Source organism: Chrysoperla carnea, chromosome 1 (genome assembly GCF_905475395.1).
Source record: "Chrysoperla carnea chromosome 1, inChrCarn1.1, whole genome shotgun sequence".
Taxonomy (NCBI): Eukaryota; Metazoa; Arthropoda; class Insecta; order Neuroptera; family Chrysopidae; genus Chrysoperla; species Chrysoperla carnea.
Genome location: NC_058337.1, coordinates 114,053,020 through 114,073,319, shown reverse-complemented (window position 1 = coordinate 114,073,319; position 20,300 = coordinate 114,053,020). Strand labels below are relative to the sequence as shown.

Sequence of the window (20,300 nt, the reverse complement as noted above, 5' to 3'; positions counted from 1 at the left end):
GTAATTCTTTGTAAAAATCGATATCATGAATCTGTATAAAGATGTTATTGTAATGTATTTCATAATATTGTGTTTGTAGTCTATATTGACTAGGTCTGTGACCCATGGATAATTTACATGTATTTTCATTTCGTAAATTTTAAAATAAATAAGGCCTCGATAATAAATAATTTAAATCTACAATAATCTAAGAATGTTTAAAATCTATTGAATTTTTTTGTGAAGTCAAAATATGGGAGATATATGAATTATGTTCAAAATACCAATGGGCTGTTTAGCCAATACTACGCCTCTTTTTGAATTACGAACATACGCAAGATAAAATAACTTTTAGGTAATACACAGCGTTTTTCTGATAAATAGAAGACGTCCCATAACGTTAAACCATCTCTCTGGTGCAAATGCTACATAATAGGCTTTTGTCCATTAAGAATAAATCGATTGGATAAAAGATTCTAATGATTAATCATGATATGTAGATAACAAAACACATAATTATTTATTTTAAAGATTATATTTTCATGAAATAATTTTTAATAAAATTAGGCATTCATTACGTTACGCCGTGACAAACGCTATGTAAAGAACATTACATTTCAAAAGAACGAACCAGGTTAGTTAGTTACAGCTGCTTAAACTTACATACACAAAAATAATTATATGCCAAGTCGTGATATCATTCAAGACGCCGTGACACTACATTGTTTTCGAAGTAAATGTGCAAAATAAATACTGCAAATAGTGTTTTTTTTTTAATACTTTTTTCGGTGTAAATCAGATACTTATGTAACGTATAAACCAATTTTTCAAATTTAGGATTAAAGCCTATTCTTGAACTTTGCCAAATGAAAATAGGACTAAGATATAAAATTGACTCCTCTTTAAAAATGTCATATAATTGAATAACAATTTTTGTGAGAAAAATCTAAGGAAGTAAATCGGTAAATGTATGTAATGAAAATAATTGCAAGAGAAAATAATAAACATTTAAATATTTTATCTAATCGGAATTTTTAACATTTTCCATAATAGTATTGGTACTATTGGTGGGCGAAAATTTTGTGATACTTTTTTGTTATTGAAGTATTTTGCGATATCAGCGTTTTGCGTTTCAAAGATTAGCGATTCACCGATTCAAAAAAGAAATCTAGAGAAAAATTTATCGTACACGTCATATAAAATGTAGCTCGTGAAATTTTGCGACTTATTTTTTCTAAGCCACCAGTGTATATATTAACTTTTAAAGCGAAATAGTCTCAATTTAAAAGAAAGTTTGTGGATTTATACGCATGGAAATTTGATATTTTCTGATCATGTTAGATTTATAGTCAAATTATCTGACAAAGCGTAACTTATAATTGACCTAAAAATGTATATTTGGCACAACATGCTTTAAAAAAAATTTCTTAAAGGAAAAACAGCTACGAAAAATTGTATTTACAGGATTCATGAAATTTTTTGAAATTTTCATTATTTATCTCTTGTATCCAAATAAAAGATTGAATTTTATTTTCAGAAAAAATAAACAGTTGCTATGTTTCATTGTATAGAAAATACATAATTTTTCTACTAGATAATAAAGAATTCAATTCAAGAAAGTTTCCGGAGTTTTTCTTTAAATTCCAAACCTAATCCCAATTGCGTTCAAATTAAGAGTTTCATCTTATTTTATGATCCCAAAGAAATTTTAATAATATTTTGTAAACTCTTGGAATAAATGTAAAAATATTTTGTATGAAAATCATTTATGGCAATTTTCATCCGAAAATTACGAAAATCAGATTTATATTATCGAATTGTCTGCAGACATGTGCATTTTAAGATATGCTGCCATTTTATTGAATTTTAAATAATTTTTTTTTATTAAAGCTGATAATTTGATAAACGGATTTTAGTCGGTAGAATGGTTCGTTTTCACCAGGTTTAAAGTTTTCGTGAAAATTGAACCAATTTTGTTTGAAAATGTAAAAGCGTACTCCTTTTGGTTATTTCCAAATATCTGACAAACAAAGACAATTAAGTTTTGCTTCAGAGAGAAGAAAGTAGATTAAATTTTCCTTCTAATGCTATGCCGAAAATTTTTTTTGGTTTTTTTCGCATTTCATCCCTCTTGTACGAATATTGTTTTATCATTAGCATTTTGTTGATAAAATTATTGTTTTACTCAATGATAAATGGTATTTTACGTTTATAAAGGAAAATCGGCGACTCTATACTACTTTCTAGAGTTTTTGATATTGTTTTCAGAAAATTAGACGATTATTGAAGAGTTACGTGCCTCCAACCTCCTTTGTCAGTGCTTTTGGTAAATGCTAAATATATGAAATTAATAATTAATTAATTTTGCCAAATTTGAATTTTTGATAAGATTAACAACATATTTAATTAGTTTAAATATTGTTAATGAAATTTTGCTGAATTTCATTGAATGTAACTAAACTGATGTTCAAATTTCGAAAACATATGTATCAGCCAAGCAAGCTGTATTATAAAATCAGCAATTTATAAAAATTTCCTATATATCAATTATATTTATCTACATTCTACAGAAACATGATTAAAAAAAGGGGAAAAGTTCCTAAAGTAAATTCGACATACGTGCCAGAGTGGCGTGGAGGGGGTTGCGTATAAATATTTCTTATTTTCTATGGGATATTAACGAATTTTGTACTTATGAAGCAAATTTCTAAACCTTGACAAATGACAATATTTTGATGGTAATCAACCCAACGGATACAGAAATCTATACTTATTTTGGAGAAATATATTTCGAAAATTGAAAAAGAAACTGAAAACTGGAAAAAAATAATGATAATTTATCTGGTTACTCTTTTGCCTAAATGGCAGATCGTACCAGATCGAATAAATATATTTCCAGCTTCCAGCTCCGACCGGAGGTGGTCAATTCAAGTGGACTTGTTCTCGTAAATGAAACGGGATCGAATAATACTTAACATGTTTGAAATTGTTTCTTTATAAAAATGTTCAGAACTTTTTAGGAAATATTTGTTCGAAAAACGAATACATTTGACAGAAACTGATGCTTGAAACTGCAAGTTTTTGGTCATTTTACAAGGAATAACTTTCTAATTTAATATACTCCTCTATCTATTACCAGAAACGAGAACGAATCTGTAAATTCAGTCGAAGCATGATCGATTTATTTAAAAGAATTTTAGACTTCATTAAACGGCATATTTTGCATTTCAGAAGGGTTTACGTGTGGCCTAAAAAAACCTAGCACATTTCTGGAACTTGGACGATTATTCCCCTGCTTGCAGACAAATATGTAATATTCATTTATACAAAAATATTATTATTTTAATAATATTAATTAAAATTTGCTAGTTGATGAATCTTGGTACAGTCAGATTTTAAATTATTGAAGTTATAAAATAAATATTTACGGCATAAAAATATTTTATCCCTGCATAATTTTCCTACTTAAATACAACAACTTTTAAATGGTTTTGCGTGAAAGTATTATAAGAAATGAGTTTCTAGTTGGAGTAGAAAAACATTAAAGCAGGCTTTTTGTTTATATTTTGTTTTTATCTCTGGGTCAAAAAAAGGTACGGATATTCATATATACTCTGTAAATCCATGTATTTTTTGTGACACAGTGTGTACCTATATTGTTGTTAAAAGAAAAGAAAAATGTAAAAGTAGTTTTATTAAAGTAGGAAAACTGTGCATGAGGAATGTTTTGGGGTAAAAAAAAAATATAATATAATTATTTTCCTGCATTTAAAATAGTAATAGATTTTTTTTCATTTAGCTCCAGTTATTTGTTTCACTAGTTTTAAATTTCTTTGTATTATGATAATTCATACATGCCTTGAAAATTTTTTGATAATTATATTATGTGCATAATGCACAATTATTATTTATTGAGTTAATGTTTTTATGTTATTCCACTGCCTGATTCTATGAATATTTTTAATATATTTACTTTTATTTTTTTTTAGTCCCCCACCATTGTTACTCAGTATGTATGGTTTTACTTATAATATAAAAAATGTGTATTAATTAAGTATGTCCAAATAGACACTTTTTTAAAAAAAATTTGTTAAAATAAAAAAATCTCAAAATAATTAAGATATAATAATTAAAAATATGAAATTATAATGATTAGGCCGCCTTAATTTTTTTAAATATTTTTATCGATAACATGTCGAGATGTTATCGACATGGAAACTTCGGCTATTGCCTATTCTAGTCAAAACTGATACTTTTCAACACTCTTTGCGGTAAATTCGAGAAAATGTGGCACCTTGATCTTCCACCACCTGAAAGCAGATCCGGATTTAGGAGGGGGAAATTGAGGCACTTGCCTCCGAAATCATTATGTGAATGTGAGGAAAGATTTTAAGCCCCCAATTGGTTTTTGAACACACCCCTAATTGATTTATGAACGTAAGATTCCAAAGAAAGGTTTGAAAGCAGTTGATTTTGGCAATAACTTGCCGTATAATCCGATCATCTTAATCTAAAACAGTGATCAACCTCGGAATCTAACGGAATAAGCTGAATTTTTGTGCAAACCTTTATTTTGATACAACAAATGTTGTCTCAAAAGTCACATATGGTCACGCCACATCGACTCAGGAGCTGATTTATCACGGGACAGAAAGTTAGGAGCCATGGATTTTTTTACGCGCCATATCCTAGAATATTATTAAATTTGTGACTTTTTTTTAAACAATGTATTGCAAACGCTGGAGAGAGGGAGTGTCATTATCAAGTTGTATTCCTAGTTTATCTCCCGATTTTCTGGAAATTTGAAGCGGCGGCCCTTTTTATACTATAATAGGTGAAGCGCAGATGAATTACAAAATACCATGATGTTATGGCCAGCTTTAAAACAGCAGATAAAAGTAAACTCTCACGTTGCGTGCTTTTCAAATAAAGGTAAGGTGTACTTTTATTATATTTAACAAACAGCGAGTGACGACCGCGAGCTCTTCGTCAGCCAGCCAGCGGAGTGAGCTCAGATCAACACCGTGCATTCTATATACAAAATAATATAATAACAACAAATTTAGATGACGTAGTCCTATGTAAATTGTAAACCACCAGCGGTTTAGAATTCCGATATTAAATTAAAACGCGCGAGACAGAGATACAACACACATTAAAACTTACTTAATTTATTAAAAGTGACTTAAGTGTTATACAGTGTTTTTTATATTAAAAAAACTAATTGAAAATTTGTGAAAAAATGATTGCCATTATCAATAACAAAGAATCAAACTGATAACAAGATAATAATGAGAGCTTGTCTACCAATCACATTTCACTACTTGGAATGTATTTTATCCTGAATTGAAACTTTAATTTTTTGAGTATTACGAGTGTAAAAGCGCCACGTTGAGAGTGTGTTTGTTTGTTAATAACAATGTTTAAAAAAGCATTAAAAAGTAAAGTGCAACAAAGTGATCCGCCAAGTCAACAACAGAATGGATTAAATAATAATGGTGTAAATAAAACATCGATAAATTCACAAGTGTCTCATCATCAACCGCCGTCTGTCGATCCCGTTGGACGACCACAATTGGTATTTCATTGTCAATTAGCGCATGGTAGTCCTACAGGTTTAATATCGGGTTTTTCCAATGTTAAAGAATTATATCAAAAGATTGCTGAATGTTATGAGTTTCCTGCTAGTGAGGTAATTTGATTAAAGTACAATTTTTTTGTTATTTGATAATTAATACACGGTGTTCAAGGGTATTTTTTAATATATTCTGAGAAGAAAAGCAGTCTTGTTTTTTCTAAAGTGTTAAAAATTAATGGAATTGTAGGTAAATAATTACCAACCTACATTTAACTTAAAATTAAATATTGAAAAAAAGTTAACTGTTTTTTATTTACAATAAGCTTAGTCTGTCTGTGTAACCAGAATTTTTCCTGTGTTAGATAGAACACGGTGGTCCTAATTAAAGTATCACTATTTAAACCTCTTTTTTTTGTTAATAATTATAAAAAATTAAAAAAAAAAAAATGACTGCCCTAAAAAACGAACTAAAAAGTAAAATTTTATTAGTTAATTTTGGAGCAAATGACATTTATTTACTCACTGTCTAAGCATATAAGTTAAACTTTTATTACATCCAGGCGATCGTTCTGTGTAACATTTTTTAATCTAAGAGATCCCCCGACTATAATAACAACTTTATTATAAGTATAGTCCCCGAGTTCATGAAGAAATTTATAGCCAGTGTTACTGGGGCATATGTAAGGATTCTAACGATACCCATACATCCAAATCTGTCCAGACATTTAGAAGTTATGATGGAATAAAGAAAGTAATATACAGGCATGAATCCTAAAACTAATCAGGGGCCATTCATTAATTACGTAAGGGTCCGAGAGGCAGGAAGGTGATTAAGAAAATTTCTACATGCCCTTATCTATAGGTAGGGGTAAAACCAATCTTACATAATATTTTGTCGAAGTCGAAGTATAGGTAATGGAATTCAGTTTCATTTCATCTTAAATTTTATTTACCCTTACATGGGGGCAGGGGACCAAAGTTGCTAAAATCATGCTTACGTAATTAATGAATGGCCTCTAATTAGTTAAACTAATAGGAAGGCAATTGTACGATAAAAAAAATTGTAATTTACCGGGTGTCGATGTCGAATGACGTAAACCCTGTTTAAAATAATCCTGGACCAACTCACTTTTCTATTTTTTCGTTGATCATTTTGATTTAATCATTAGTTTGCCAAATAAAAACGGCTATGAATCAATTTAAGGATTATGCACATATACCAAATATTTTAGACTCGCCATAAAGGGGCTATATATGAAGTTTCTTAATAATCATCTATGAAAGGCGATATATTATGGAATATACATCTTTGATGAAACATTAAAATATAGAAAACTAATTAATTTTAATTCTAAAATCGACAAATTTTATCTAAAATACTTGTTCTAAGTTCTAATAAAAGATTTATCAGTACTTGATTGAAATTTAAAATCAGATATGTTTTAAAATTAACAAAATTAGATATACAATTGATAGTAGATATTCAATTACATGTAAAATACAATTGATTTTCAATTAATTTCTTGAAGAACACTTGTAAACATGTATTTAAATGATTTATTTAGATATAAATCCAAATAGTCAACTTGAGAAAAATTCTTTTCATATACAGGATGATCATTTTAATGTATTATCGATAATAGCTCGTTTCGTAGTAAACCAATCAAAAAAATAACTAGTCATATTCTGACATCAGATTGGACCTAGTTCTCCCAGTTGCTTTTTCGAATATCGTTAGCTTCCGGGACTTTTAAGCTCAGATAAATATTCAAGATCAATTGAAGATCAAGGTCAAATGACCTTGAAAATAAATTTTAGGTCAAAGTCATGTACACAGACGTATGTCCTCTATTGCCGTTGACAACTTTTGACTAAAGCATTATTCTGTAGCTAGCGTGTTTTTTTCAATTAAATGCAATAAGGACATATATTTAAGTCGATTTTTCGATTTCCTCCGAAAGCTAACGATTTTCGAAAAAAATATTAAAAAAAAATGATTTTTTTATGAGTATCAATTTTCTAATTTAAAGTGTCATTCTATCTCTTACTTTTTAGAGAACTAGATCTAATCTGATGTCAGAACATCACTAATTATTTTTTGATTGATTAACTGAAAACGAGCAATCAGCCATAATAGTTTAAAAATGGTTCACCTTGTATATAGATATGCTTAGGTTGTATAAAGAAAACGAATCATTTTTTGTTTTAAATCAAAGCTTAGACTTAGTTTTATGTTAAAGCTCCAAATTATTTTTTTATTTATTTTTTGAACTTTTATAAAAATTATTTTGGAGATATAATTTCCCGGTAATGTCTAACAATAGATAAATTTTTGAAATGTGCTTATTAAGCTCTTTTATTAATATTATTTAATTGAAAAATTTTGGGGTTCGTGACTTTATGTCCTCAAGAGGGCGCCTTATCAGTTTAATGTAAACTCACATAGCATATAACCAGCGGACGATCAAGACACTTCCAACGATACCTCATTTGTCAAATTATGATAAGTATTTTAGAAGTTATGAGGGAACAGATGAGCATGCATACATACATCCATACATACCGGTCAAACAGATAACCCTCGCCGTCGTCGGGGTAAAAATAATTATTTGAATTCATATCTAACTTACTTTGTTTGACTTATTGTAATTGTAATTTTCAACAATACATTCGTTTAGAATAGTGTTACATTATTCTGAACCAATTTGTTTGATCTTTTAATAAAAGGTAGTATCTAATATCGTACACACAGCATGATAAATTTTAATTTAAAAATTTTAGTTTAGAATTGAAAATAATATAAAACTAATTTTTTTTTTTTAAATATATTTATTTATATCCAGTTCGATTACCACAGTTCGATAATACAGACGTGTTAATTGTTGAAATTGTGCTTATATTTTTAAATTAAAAATAAATTTATAATTAATGATCAAAAATTATTAAATAACTCATTAACCAAAGTGTATTTATGCAAGCCAACAGTGGCGGTTCATTCATAAACAGACAATTATACTTACCATACGAATGCAATAGTACTAACAATGCTTCAGTCATAAATTCAGAAGATATAGTACTAGTCAGTCCGGAAATCCAACAATCATTGGAGACACGAAAGTTGGATGTGTTACAACAAAAGCTAAAGCAATATGTCAGTCAAACAAAGACATTTCAATTAGAAAAAGTGGAACTCCTGAGGCAAAGAGTTCGTTCACGCTCAGTTCCCAGTATAAATTACGAAGACAAAATGGAACAAGGTCACGGCGGTTCAACGAAAGGAGTCAAAACTTCTGAAGATACACGTTCAGAAACGAGTGATACAGAAACAAGTGAGGTTCAAAAACTTAACGAATTTCAAATAGTAAGAAACAAACGGAAAAGACCTATAAGCCCCTCAACAAATCACAATGCCATAGAACAAAAAATGGAACCAACGCCTACCTCAAATAAATTCCATGTACTAGGAGAAGAAAATACGTCAGATGCTGACGCTCCAAACAAGGAAAGCACAAAACAAAATGTACCACCGTTCATATTATACTTTGTAACAGCCATGCCGCCACTGATTAAATTAATCGAGTCATGTATTGACAAAAATAGTTACTTAATACAAGTAATGAATGGTAACAAAGTCAAGGTGCAAGTCAGCACTATTGATAATTATAAATTATTAAAATCTGTGTTCGATGCAAATAACGTCGCACGACACACATATAGTTTGGAAGAAGAAAAAAAACACAGAGTGGTTCTAAAAAATATGCATCATTCCACCAGTGTTGATGACATTATTAAAGAGTTAAAAAAACTAGGACATGAAGTAACAAACATAATGAATGTTACAAACAGACAAACTAAAGAAAAGAAAAATCTTTTCTTCATAGATATTAAACGTAACGATAATAACAACGAAATTTTCAAAATTAAAAAGTTCTTGAACACAGTGGTTATTTTCGAAGAACCGCACAAAAAACGGCAACTAGTGCAATGTAAAAGATGCCAGTGCTATGGGCACACAAGAAACCAGTGTACGCGACCATTTCGCTGCGTAAAATGTGCAGGTAACCATGATTATAGAAGTTGCTTGAAACACAAAGAAGATGGTAAGCCAGCAACATGTGTTCTTTGCAAAGGCAATCACCCTGCTAACTACAAGGGTTGCACGGTATATCAAGAAATTTTAAACAGAAGAATGCCAATTAAAAACGGTGTGGTACTCCAAGCGAACTCGAAGCAAAATCCGAGTCCCAGTGTTCAAAGCATTCCAAACATCTCGTCAGAACTTAAAACAAAAACAAGTTCACAAAATTATCCCGCTACGTATTTACCAAGCACCTCCAAAAACGGAGGCAGTGAGACAACTTATGTACAAGCATTAAGAGGCAGTCAACCTACCTTTGCTCAAGCATTAGTAGGCAGCCAAAACATACAAAATACAGCCAAGGCATCAATACAACCCGAAATTCCCGATTTGAACTTCATTATTACAGCCATGACAAGTATGATTCAAAACCAACAAGAAATGATAGTCAAACTAACATCAGAAATAAGCCTCCTAAGAGAACAACTTACAAAAGTCCTTCAAAACAAAAATGGCGGAGCTTTTTAAAATAGCATTATGGAATGCAAACGGCCTGGTCGATCATAAATATGAATTAGAAACATTTCTAATACAGCATAAGATTGATATTATGCTAGTTTCTGAAACACATTTTTCAAAAAGGACTAACTTTAATATTCCAAACTATATTTTGTACAACACCAACCATCCTGATGCCGATAGAAGAGCAAGAGGTGGGGTTGCTGTGTTAATTAAACAACACATCAAACATCATTCTCTACCGGAATACAAACAAGACTTCCTGCAAGCTGCTAGTGTGATGATTGAAGACTGGAAAGGACCCCTCGCGATTTCTGCAGTGTATTGTCCACCAAACTATAGACCAAACAAAGAGGGATTTATACAATATTTTCAAACTCTGGGAAATAGATTTCTATCTGGGGGAGATTTTAATGCAAAACACATTCACTGGGGATCTAGGATTACTCCTCCTGGAAGAGGAAAAATTCTTTTTCAAGTCATGCAAGAAAATCACCTGGGGCATTTATCAACCTACGAACCAACGTATTGGCCCACAGATCGAGCAAAAATTCCCGATTTACTGGACTTCTTTGTAACCAAAGGGATTGGTTCAGCCTACCTAACAGCCAAGTCAAATCTGGATTTATACTCAGATCATACGCCAGTAATTGCTACAGTAAATGCAACGATCACCAAAAAAAATGAGCCATTAAAACTATTCAATAACAGAACAGACTGGGCAAAATTTAAACACCAAGTAGATTTGAAATTGGATTTAAAAATCCCTCTTAAATCAAGAGAAGATCTAGAAATTGCAATCAACAAGTTCACTAAAATTATTCAAGATGCTGCATGGGATAGTACTCCTGAAAAATCGCAAAAAACACAATTACAAAACTGTCCGGTTAATGTAAAACAGAAAATCGCAGAAAAACGTCGATTGCGGAGAGTATGGCAAAATAGTAGATACCCGTCTGACAAAAAGCGTTATGACAAAGCAGCTAGTGAACTAAAAGAGTTGATAAAAACGCTCAAAAACGAATCTTTCAGTACTTATCTAGAAGGGCTTGGTGCGACTAAAGAGCAGGATTATTCTTTATGGAAAGCTACCCAGAGACTAAATCACCCGAGAGAGCCAATTCCACCTATTCGTAAAAGTAATGAAGAATGGGCACGAACTAATCTGGAAAAAGCTAACGTTTTTGCAAAACATCTCGAAGAGGTCTTCACACCATCATCATCTGAATGTACAGAAGAAGAAGAAGCCGAAATTATAAATTTCCTCAGTGCACCATACCAAATGTCAGAAATTCCTGATCTATTTACAGTGAAGGAAGTCAAGAAATGCATAAAAATTGAATTGAAGGAAAACAAGTCACCAGGGTATGATTTAATAACAGGAAAAATCGTCAAAGCATTGCCTAGAAGAGGTTTGGTTATGTTGACAATGATTTACAACGCCGTTCTTAGGGTAGGAATTTTTCCCTGCCAATGGAAGGTTGCTCAGGTGATTATGATTCCAAAACCAGGAAAACCTCCGCACGATGTTACGTCATATAGACCAATAAGTCTACTGCCTATACTTGGAAAGCTCCTGGAAAAACTTCTGCTTAAACGTATAAACACAGTTATTTCCAGAGAAAATCTGATTCCAGAACATCAATTTGGTTTCCGTAAAGAGCACGGCACCATTGAACAAGTACACCGACTAGTTAAAATCATAAACCAGACGTTCGAAGACAAAAGCTACTGCTCCGCTGCATTTCTGGATGTTAGCCAAGCATTTGACAAAGTCTGGCACGCAGGATTACTTTACAAAATAAAAAAATTACTTCCACATACTTTGTATTGCATCATCGAATCATATATTCAAGAGAGATATTTCCAAATCAAGTTTGATGATGAAATAAGTGAACTACACAAAATTCAGGCAGGAGTTCCTCAAGGTAGTGTTCTTGGACCAACTCTTTATTTACTGTTCACTGCTGACTTACCAACAAATGAGCTTACTACATTAGCCACATTTGCTGATGACAAAGCTATATTATCTATGCATTCTGATCCTAATATAGCTACAAATCAGCTTCAGCAGCACTTAAACCAAATTAATCATTGGACAAAGCAATGGCGTGTAACTATCAATGAAACAAAATCCGCTCATATTGTATTTACAAAATGTAGAGGTGTTTCACCGCAAGTATGCATAAACAGCAAAATTATACCACGAGTTGACTGCGTAAAGTATCTTGGAATGCATTTAGATAAGACACTAACTTGGCGCACACACATTTGGAAAAAGCGAAAACAGCTAGGTCTCAAGTTTAGCAAGTATTATTGGCTTTTAGGCAAAAATTCACAATTATCGCTTAGAAATAAGTTGTTAGTTTACAAAGCAGCCTTCAAGCCAATTTGGACCTATGGGATTCAACTTTGGGGGTCTGCTTCAAACTCCAATATTGAGATTCTTGAAAGATTCCAGTCAAAAATACTCCGAGCTATGACAGGGGCTCCTTACTTTATTCCAAATAGTGAAATACGTGAAGACCTAAAAGTGAACACAGTGAAAAGTGAAATAGTGAAGTGCAGTGCTAAGTATTTGAAGAGACTAGAAACTCATACAAATACATTGGCAGTAAACCTGTTAGACAATAGTGAAGAAACTCAAAGACTAAAAAGAATTCAACTTCTTCAGTTACCTTATAGATTTAATACATAGTTAGCAAGTGGGACACGTTGTGAATACCACTTTGTTATTTAGTTTTATTATTATTTAATTTTAAAATCTTATTGTCAGCAAATACTATTATTTACTATAGTTCAAAGTTTTAAATTACGAAAAAAAAAAGAATTATTTTCGTAATATAAGTAAATTATAATTTGTATTAATGAATACAAATTGAACGTCCCTGTTCATTTTATCATATTTGCTTATTGTGATTACAGATTGCAAATAGTAATCAAATTTAAAAAAAAAAAAAAAAAAAAAAAAAAAATTTATATATTTGGAATGCGCGGTTTATGTCATAAACCGGATATAAGGTCAAATGACTTCGTCATAGTCAGGATATAAACAATGAAATACGTACTGACTAATGGTAACAAGTGTTTTATATAAAATAGAATATGAGGGGATTATTTGTTTTTATTTGTGGCTAACTCATAAATAAAGTACTCTCGAATCATAATCATAGATGTTTTATTAAACTAAATCGAAATATTGGTTGGAAAAGTGCGTCACACTAAGGTCATGCTAAGAAAATTTAAAATCCTCCGATATAAGACATTTTAAACTTTTATAAGCATCATCTCGATTAAAGGAGCTACGCAGTCATGGGTACGGATGGATAAAAAGAAATAACTGTAATTCTAGCACTGTAATACATTTGATTTTGCAGTCCCGTCAATACAAAGACCGGTGCAGCTACAATCAAAATCTAGTCAGCCTTTACAAATTATCACCTTTTTCCTAGTCAATCTAGACCACTTCATTAAACATTACATTTTAAATTACAATTCATCTTTGTTTCGGATTTACGAGGGATGGCTCAACCCCCCCTCCCTTCTATTGAGAATCTCTCCACATAAATTTAAACTAATAGAATAGTCCTGTATTTGAATAGAATATTTTATCAAATTTTGCTTGCCTGTTTCCCAACAAAATGAAAAATTTTGACAAAGACTCTTGCACTCAAGTTTTTTTAAAAAAAAAGTTAAATTTTGAACGATAATTTCTATAGTTTCTGGGTCGACAAAGTAAAACTTTGGCGAAAGCGCATTGCCAGACAGGACGTCAAAAATTCACTCGAAGTACGTTGCAATGAAGATGGCAACAGTGACGAATGAACGCTGGGGGAACGGTTTCTTCAAATATCTGGTTGATCGAGGGATTATTTAATGATACTGAATTATATGTTAGTGCCAGTTGTAATATTTTTACTTCGATCCTTTTTTCGGGAAAATATTCAGTTGACTCCGGTCTCCAGACTATGGCATAATTTTCCAGATTTAAAAAAAGAAATTTAAAAAAAAATTATGGGTAGAATAATTTTTTTGTGAGTACCTAAGCATTTGGTAAATCTCTTTGGCTAAGTGACTGGAAGCTATTACTTTGAAAATTATGTATTTTTATGTTAGCGATCTAAGGTTATTTTACACATCCGTGATATTTGCGCATAATAATTTTTTAATTACCAATAAAAAATAGTTATCACATGAAGTACTTACTATATGGTGATATCTTAGAACAAAAAAACTATAATTCATGACGAAATCAATTTATGTTAAAAATGTTATTTACACAAAAAAAAAAGCATTAAAATACTTAAAGGTAGTTAAAGTATTGTTAAGAACAACAAACTATTATTGAGAAAGTCTTTGCAGAGTAATTACGTTTAAAAAAATAAGTATTTAAAAAAAAGATAATATTTGATATTGAACGCCACACGACCTCCATGTGTATTCAAATTACAACATGTGTATAGAGGTCATACGAGGTTCATAATTTATAAAACCAAATGAGAAGCCTCATTGTAATTTATAAACGTAATCAAAGGCTGTTAACCGAATTAAAAGAGGCACTTTAATAATTGATTAAAAAGGCAAAATATTACCTATAGTCCAGTAACTTTATCCATCAGAGCGTCAAATCTGATAGTTCTAATTTTTTGCAGACCTGTTTATGGGGTTGGTTCAATGAATAATTAAAATTTTTGCCTCGATCATCGATCGTAACTTTGTCAAATAATTTTTAAAATAGACTAAATTTGCTACAATATCATACTAGAATTGCCTTGCCAGAGAATTGGAGGTTAAAGCCCCTTATTATTATGATTATTATATGATTAGAATTGTCTCTGTAGACTCAATAGTTTCCAAGAAAAGGCCTTTCAAAGTTTATCATTTTTTCGAAAAAACCATGAAAATTTCGGTTTTTATTTGACAACAGATAGTTCCTTTGTATTTAGTTTGATTTTCCATTCCAAATCCAAAAATAAAATGTGATTACAATTCTTCAAATTCTTGATTCTGAAATAAGGGAAGTAAAATTATATTCATTTTGTAGTTCCATCTTACATAGTTCCGTCCGAACAAATTAAGTGAGATTATGAATCTAAAAGTCGACTCATCCGAACAAAAAAAATGACCTGATGGCAACATTAAGGTCAGTTAATTTTCTATACACAGAGGTCAAACAAAATGTTAAAGAACTTTGGAACAACCTTAACTATATACTTAATGTAATTATTGTATTAGCATAAAATGACCTTAGTTTACTTTCATAATTTCTAATTATTTTGAAGATTATGTTAATTCAACATAAAATATATTAATTTTTTTTAAAAGTATAATTAATAAAACTTAATGCTTGCAAGGTAGTACAACAATAAATATGATTTCTTCGTATATGAATTCATAAAAACTTTGAGTTATTAATGTACCATAACGGCATAACGCATTTAACTGTATATAGACAACTTTCATTACAAATTTGCATTGTTCATTGTATATACTTGTTTATATAACACTTTCCCACGTGAATTTTTATCATGTATCCGTGTAACAATATACCATCATTAAGGTCCTTGGCGAAACAAAATTTAAAAAAAAAAGACAAAGTTTATTCTTTTTTAGTTTATTTTACAATTCGACACTTTGATTTGTTATAAATTTATAAAAGAAACAAAATAACTGGTCGCGATTATTCTTTGATTCGAATATTTTAAGCTTTTTTTAGGCCGACTAAATTACCGATTACTAAAATTTATTGAAATGTGATAATGATAGATAATCGAAAAAGATTTTGCAGTAAATATGCTATCTCGAAAAGATATGATACTCAATTAAAATTCTTCAAACAAATTCTAGCATTTTATCTCCTCAATTTTTAACTAAATAGCAATTTAGGTATATTGTTTAGAAATAAGCAAAACATTTTGATTTATTTTTGTTTTCGATTGCATTATCTCGAAAATTAAAAAGGAGCTATTCTCATTTACAAAATTCCGTTTTGTAATATTCTTGCATGAATTTTAAATGTGTAACTTTAGTATTTTTTTATTATTTATTATTAATTACCAATGTGTAATTCACCTTATATGTAATTAATTAGCAATTAGATAACTTAGAGTATATTAATTTGATAAATTAACAAGCGTATGATTTATAATTAATTATTAATTTAATTACTAACACTTTCGTTTGCATTTTTGCTTGCATTCCTCAGATTATTTTCCAATAAACTTGAGTTTTAGTCAGAGTTAACTTTTAACTGTGAGTCCACTTAATTAGTCATTATATCACTGTTTTTCCAAAATATGTACTTAAACTTGGTTAAGTTGATGCAAATACGGACAAAAAAACTTTACGTTTTATAATATAAAGAAAATATGCCTAATGTTAGAGGGAAGCGAACAAAGATAAGTACAAAAAATTATAAAGTTCGATTGCCTGTTTCAGAATTCACTTTTAAACTACCATAAAATTATTTTAGTCTAAGAATCGTATTGTGCATAATTGCATGGCCTTTTTTTGCTTTGCGATTTTTTACTGACTTATTAGAGGAGAGACGATAATTCAAAATTGAATTTTTAGTAGCTTTATCGAATTTTGTTTAATGTTATGTGCACTAAACTCTTTCGGAAAGAATACTTTGAATAACGAAAAGCAGCAAAGTTTTTCAGATGCTAAAAATTGTAATTAATTACTATATGATACAGTAAGAAAAATTTGCTAATAAAGAAATTTAACTGTTTTATTCTTCCCTCCGTTTCCAATTTTATATCATTCACAGGATTATCTCTACTCTACTATGAAATCACGACAGACGTTGTATAATTATTTAAAAAAATAGCAATTTAGTCTCATCAAGACTCGTAATAAATATATCGGGCTGCGCTCCAAAAAAAAAAACTTAATATTTTCTATTTGTTCCAGATATTATTCTGTACGCTGAACACACATAAAGTGGACATGAAAAAACTATTAGGTGGACAAATTGGTTTAGATGATTTTATATTTGCACATCGAAAAGGCCAACCAAAAGAAATTGAAATAGTGAAAACAGATGACGCACTTGGTTTAACAATCACAGATAATGGTGCTGGTTATGCGTTTATCAAACGAATCAAAGAAGGTTCAATTATTGATAATATACAACATATACAGGTATTATTTTCAAATCCTTAATACGAAACCTTATTAATAGCGAATTAAATGTATTATGTTACTTTTAAGCTTATCACAGGTGTATATTAATGTATCGATATTAAATCAAGCCTATTAGGTTACTTTTGATGTTACTTACAGGGTGGTTCAGAAAAGTGAGTGACAGACAATTGGACAGACAGTCTCTGAGTTTCTGAAATATTGAGACAGATCATTTGACGGTTAGATGAGTATAATTCAAGATATCTTCAGAATCACTCTGAAATTGAAGCTTTTCGTACATAATTTTAAAAATATATAAACTACTGTTATCCTGATCGTTAAATGAACTCAATTTTGGGGTCACGATTATCTCGTATATCAAAATTTTTCGATTTGTCAAAGAGTCTCCGATTTGGATAAAAATCATTTTCTTGCATAATTTCAACCCAACAAATACAAAAGTAGTCGCCCAGTGTCGTTTACGAAGGGCGATTATCCCGATGCAATTTTAGTTTCAAAAAAATTAGTCTCTTTTATCTCAGAAAGTCGTTCATGAACGTATGAATACGAGAAATGAACCAGATCTAAGTCCAGTGTCAGTAGGCAACAAATCAACCTAAAAATCCTGAAATTTCAAAAACTTGACTTTTTTTTTATGATTAATTTTTTCAATTTTCTAGATTGGCGATCACATTGAAAAATTAGATGGTGAAAATGTCGTTGGAAAAAGACATTTCGAGGTTGCAAAAATGTTAAAAGAAATACCACGTGGCGAAACATTCACAATCCGTCTAGTAGAGCCATTACGAAATGGATTTGGTTCCATAGGGCCTCGAGGAGATCCACGTCTAAAACATAAAAAAGGTTTTGGAACGGGAAAACAAACGCTACGATTTAAGGCAAACGGTAGTGCTGAAATTGAACAGAAAGACGATAAAATGGATATTGGTATTGAAAAAATTAATCTTTTATTGGAATCATTTATGGGTATCAATGATTCTGATTTAGCCACACAAATATGGGAGAAAGCTGAGGGTAAAGCAAATTCTATGGACTTTGCTGAAGCAATTGATAATTCTGATTTGGAAGAATTTGGTTTTAACGATGATTTTATTATTGAATTATGGGGTGTTATCACTGACGCTCGATCAGGGCGTCTAAAATAATTTTTAAATATGGCTGGTATACATGTGTCAGTCGACCATTGTGCATTTATTTGACATATGTGATTCAGGCATAGATAAACTCAAAAATTGTGTCCCATGCCTTAAAATGTGATTTTATAAAAAATATTAAATAAAAATTTGTACCGAAAAATTATATTATTTTGCAATCTAGGAGTCAGTGGTCAATTTAAGTGTCATAATAAAGAGGTCGAGCTTATTAAGTATAAGAATTAAGAACTAGCAACGTTACGAAAAAGTGGATTGATATTTCTTTTCTTATTGAAATTAGAAAGGGATCGAGTATGTCTGGCACCTGTGAATGGTTGTGTATACTGAGTGAGTGTACATTTCTGAAAAAAACTACGAAACTTGTTGACGTTAAAAGTAGCATCAGCAATTGCTGATTTTAAGCCAGAGCCATTTAATTGTGGCTGTAATTTTATTACGATTAAGTTTCATAATTAAATAATATAATTTTAATTTCCCAGATAGAAATACTAATGGCATCAAGCATTAGTTAACGTAACTTCTTTCTTTTCTAAATTCGATAAGTAAAGAAATATGCGAAATTTAGTTATCTTCAAACAAACTCCCGAAAACGTAAATTTGGCCAAGCTGATTTCATGTCAATTTTGTGGTCATTGGAACTGTTACTTCATTTAAACATCACACAAACTTTAAAAGTTTGAAAGCGTTTTACTCATTAACAATCCAGAGTACAGTTTCAATTAAATGAAGCAAAAAAAGGTTGATATTAGGTCACTATTCACGGAAAAAAATTCTGGCAGGAAAGTATGTAGTGTGGAAAGTCTGATGGAAAGAATATACGTGTAGAGGTAATGCATGCCCGGCTTTTCTGGTAGAAAGAATTACGTGACCACGTTAAATAATTGTAGAACATTATTGCCTAAATTCAATCCCGCTGGTTCTGTCCACTCCTGGAGCAATGCAAACGTGCTTTGGTCAGTGCCGTATTGGATAATGGTCAACTATGTACCTACGAAATTAACTACTGGCTTCCCAAATAATAGATACTTTGTTTAAACAAAAAATGACCATAGATGTTATACTAAACCTAGAATCAAGTAGATTATTATGAAATATCAGAAAATAAAAAAAATCTTCCTATAGAGTTAGGAAGGCCTGTAGGCCTGTAGTGAAGCCGATAGTGGAAGACACAAAGATCGCAAAATGGATAAATTTTGCAAATCTGATCATCTTCATTAGGAAATCGGGTGCGATTTAACGAAATATTCGCTAAATGTCGAGATCAGATCCAAATCGATATTGTTGATGATAAAAATGTATTCACATTTCTAACCAATTTAGACACAAGTATCGGGAAAGGCATAAGTCGTTTCGAAACGAAGAGGTTCCTTTAAAGGCCGAAACGTAATCGTTTCCATCTTTAATAGACCTCTTCACTTCCTTAACGGATTTTGATGAAATTTAGAAAGATTTATGTGTTCAGCAATAAATATGTCGGATGGAAATTGTTTAATTTTATGCAAATATTTGGCTATATTTAAGCATTTAGTTAGTAAACTTTGGCTAGTATGTTTATTCATCGTTATAGTCAGCAATCTAGGTTTATTATAAACAAACATCTATGTCAAAAAAAAACAGTATTTAAAAAAATTTTGTTCTAGTCTTTTGTTTTTCAAAATTTTTAATTTGAATGAAAACGCAATTACATATTTCGGTACAAATTCGGATAATTATTAATAAAAATTGATATGAGTATTTTCACCACTTACGAAACTTTTATAAATAATTTCGAAAAGATGCATATTGTAAATCAATTTTTATTAGTAATTAAATCCCTGTGGTCCGACCAATATTTAATATTTTT

General features: G+C 30.5%; 1 protein-coding gene across 1 annotated transcript; it reads left to right on the top strand.

Annotated features, from left to right (window-relative positions):
* The first annotated feature begins 4,953 nt into the window (after window positions 1–4,953).
* Window positions 4,954–20,208, top strand: LOC123305014 (PDZ domain-containing protein GIPC3). The gene is made up of 3 exons (XM_044886605.1): window positions 4,954–5,671; window positions 17,070–17,300; window positions 17,963–20,208. Exons 1-3 carry the CDS (start codon window positions 5,399–5,401, stop codon window positions 18,446–18,448), a joined length of 990 nt encoding a protein of 329 aa, XP_044742540.1. The 5' UTR covers window positions 4,954–5,398; the 3' UTR covers window positions 18,449–20,208.
* Window positions 20,209–20,300: the final 92 nt, after the last annotated feature.

Bases quoted from the DNA above. Each gene is read 5' to 3' on its own strand.
- LOC123305014 (XM_044886605.1), top strand. From the start codon at position 5,399: ATGTTTAAAAAAGCATTAAAAAGTAAAGTGCAACAAAGTGATCCGCCA. The intron at 5,672-17,069 runs GTAATTTGATTA...TATTTGTTCCAG, and splicing joins ATGAGTTTCCTGCTAGTGAG to ATATTATTCTGTACGCTGAA. The intron at 17,301-17,962 runs GTATTATTTTCA...TCAATTTTCTAG, and splicing joins ATAATATACAACATATACAG to ATTGGCGATCACATTGAAAA.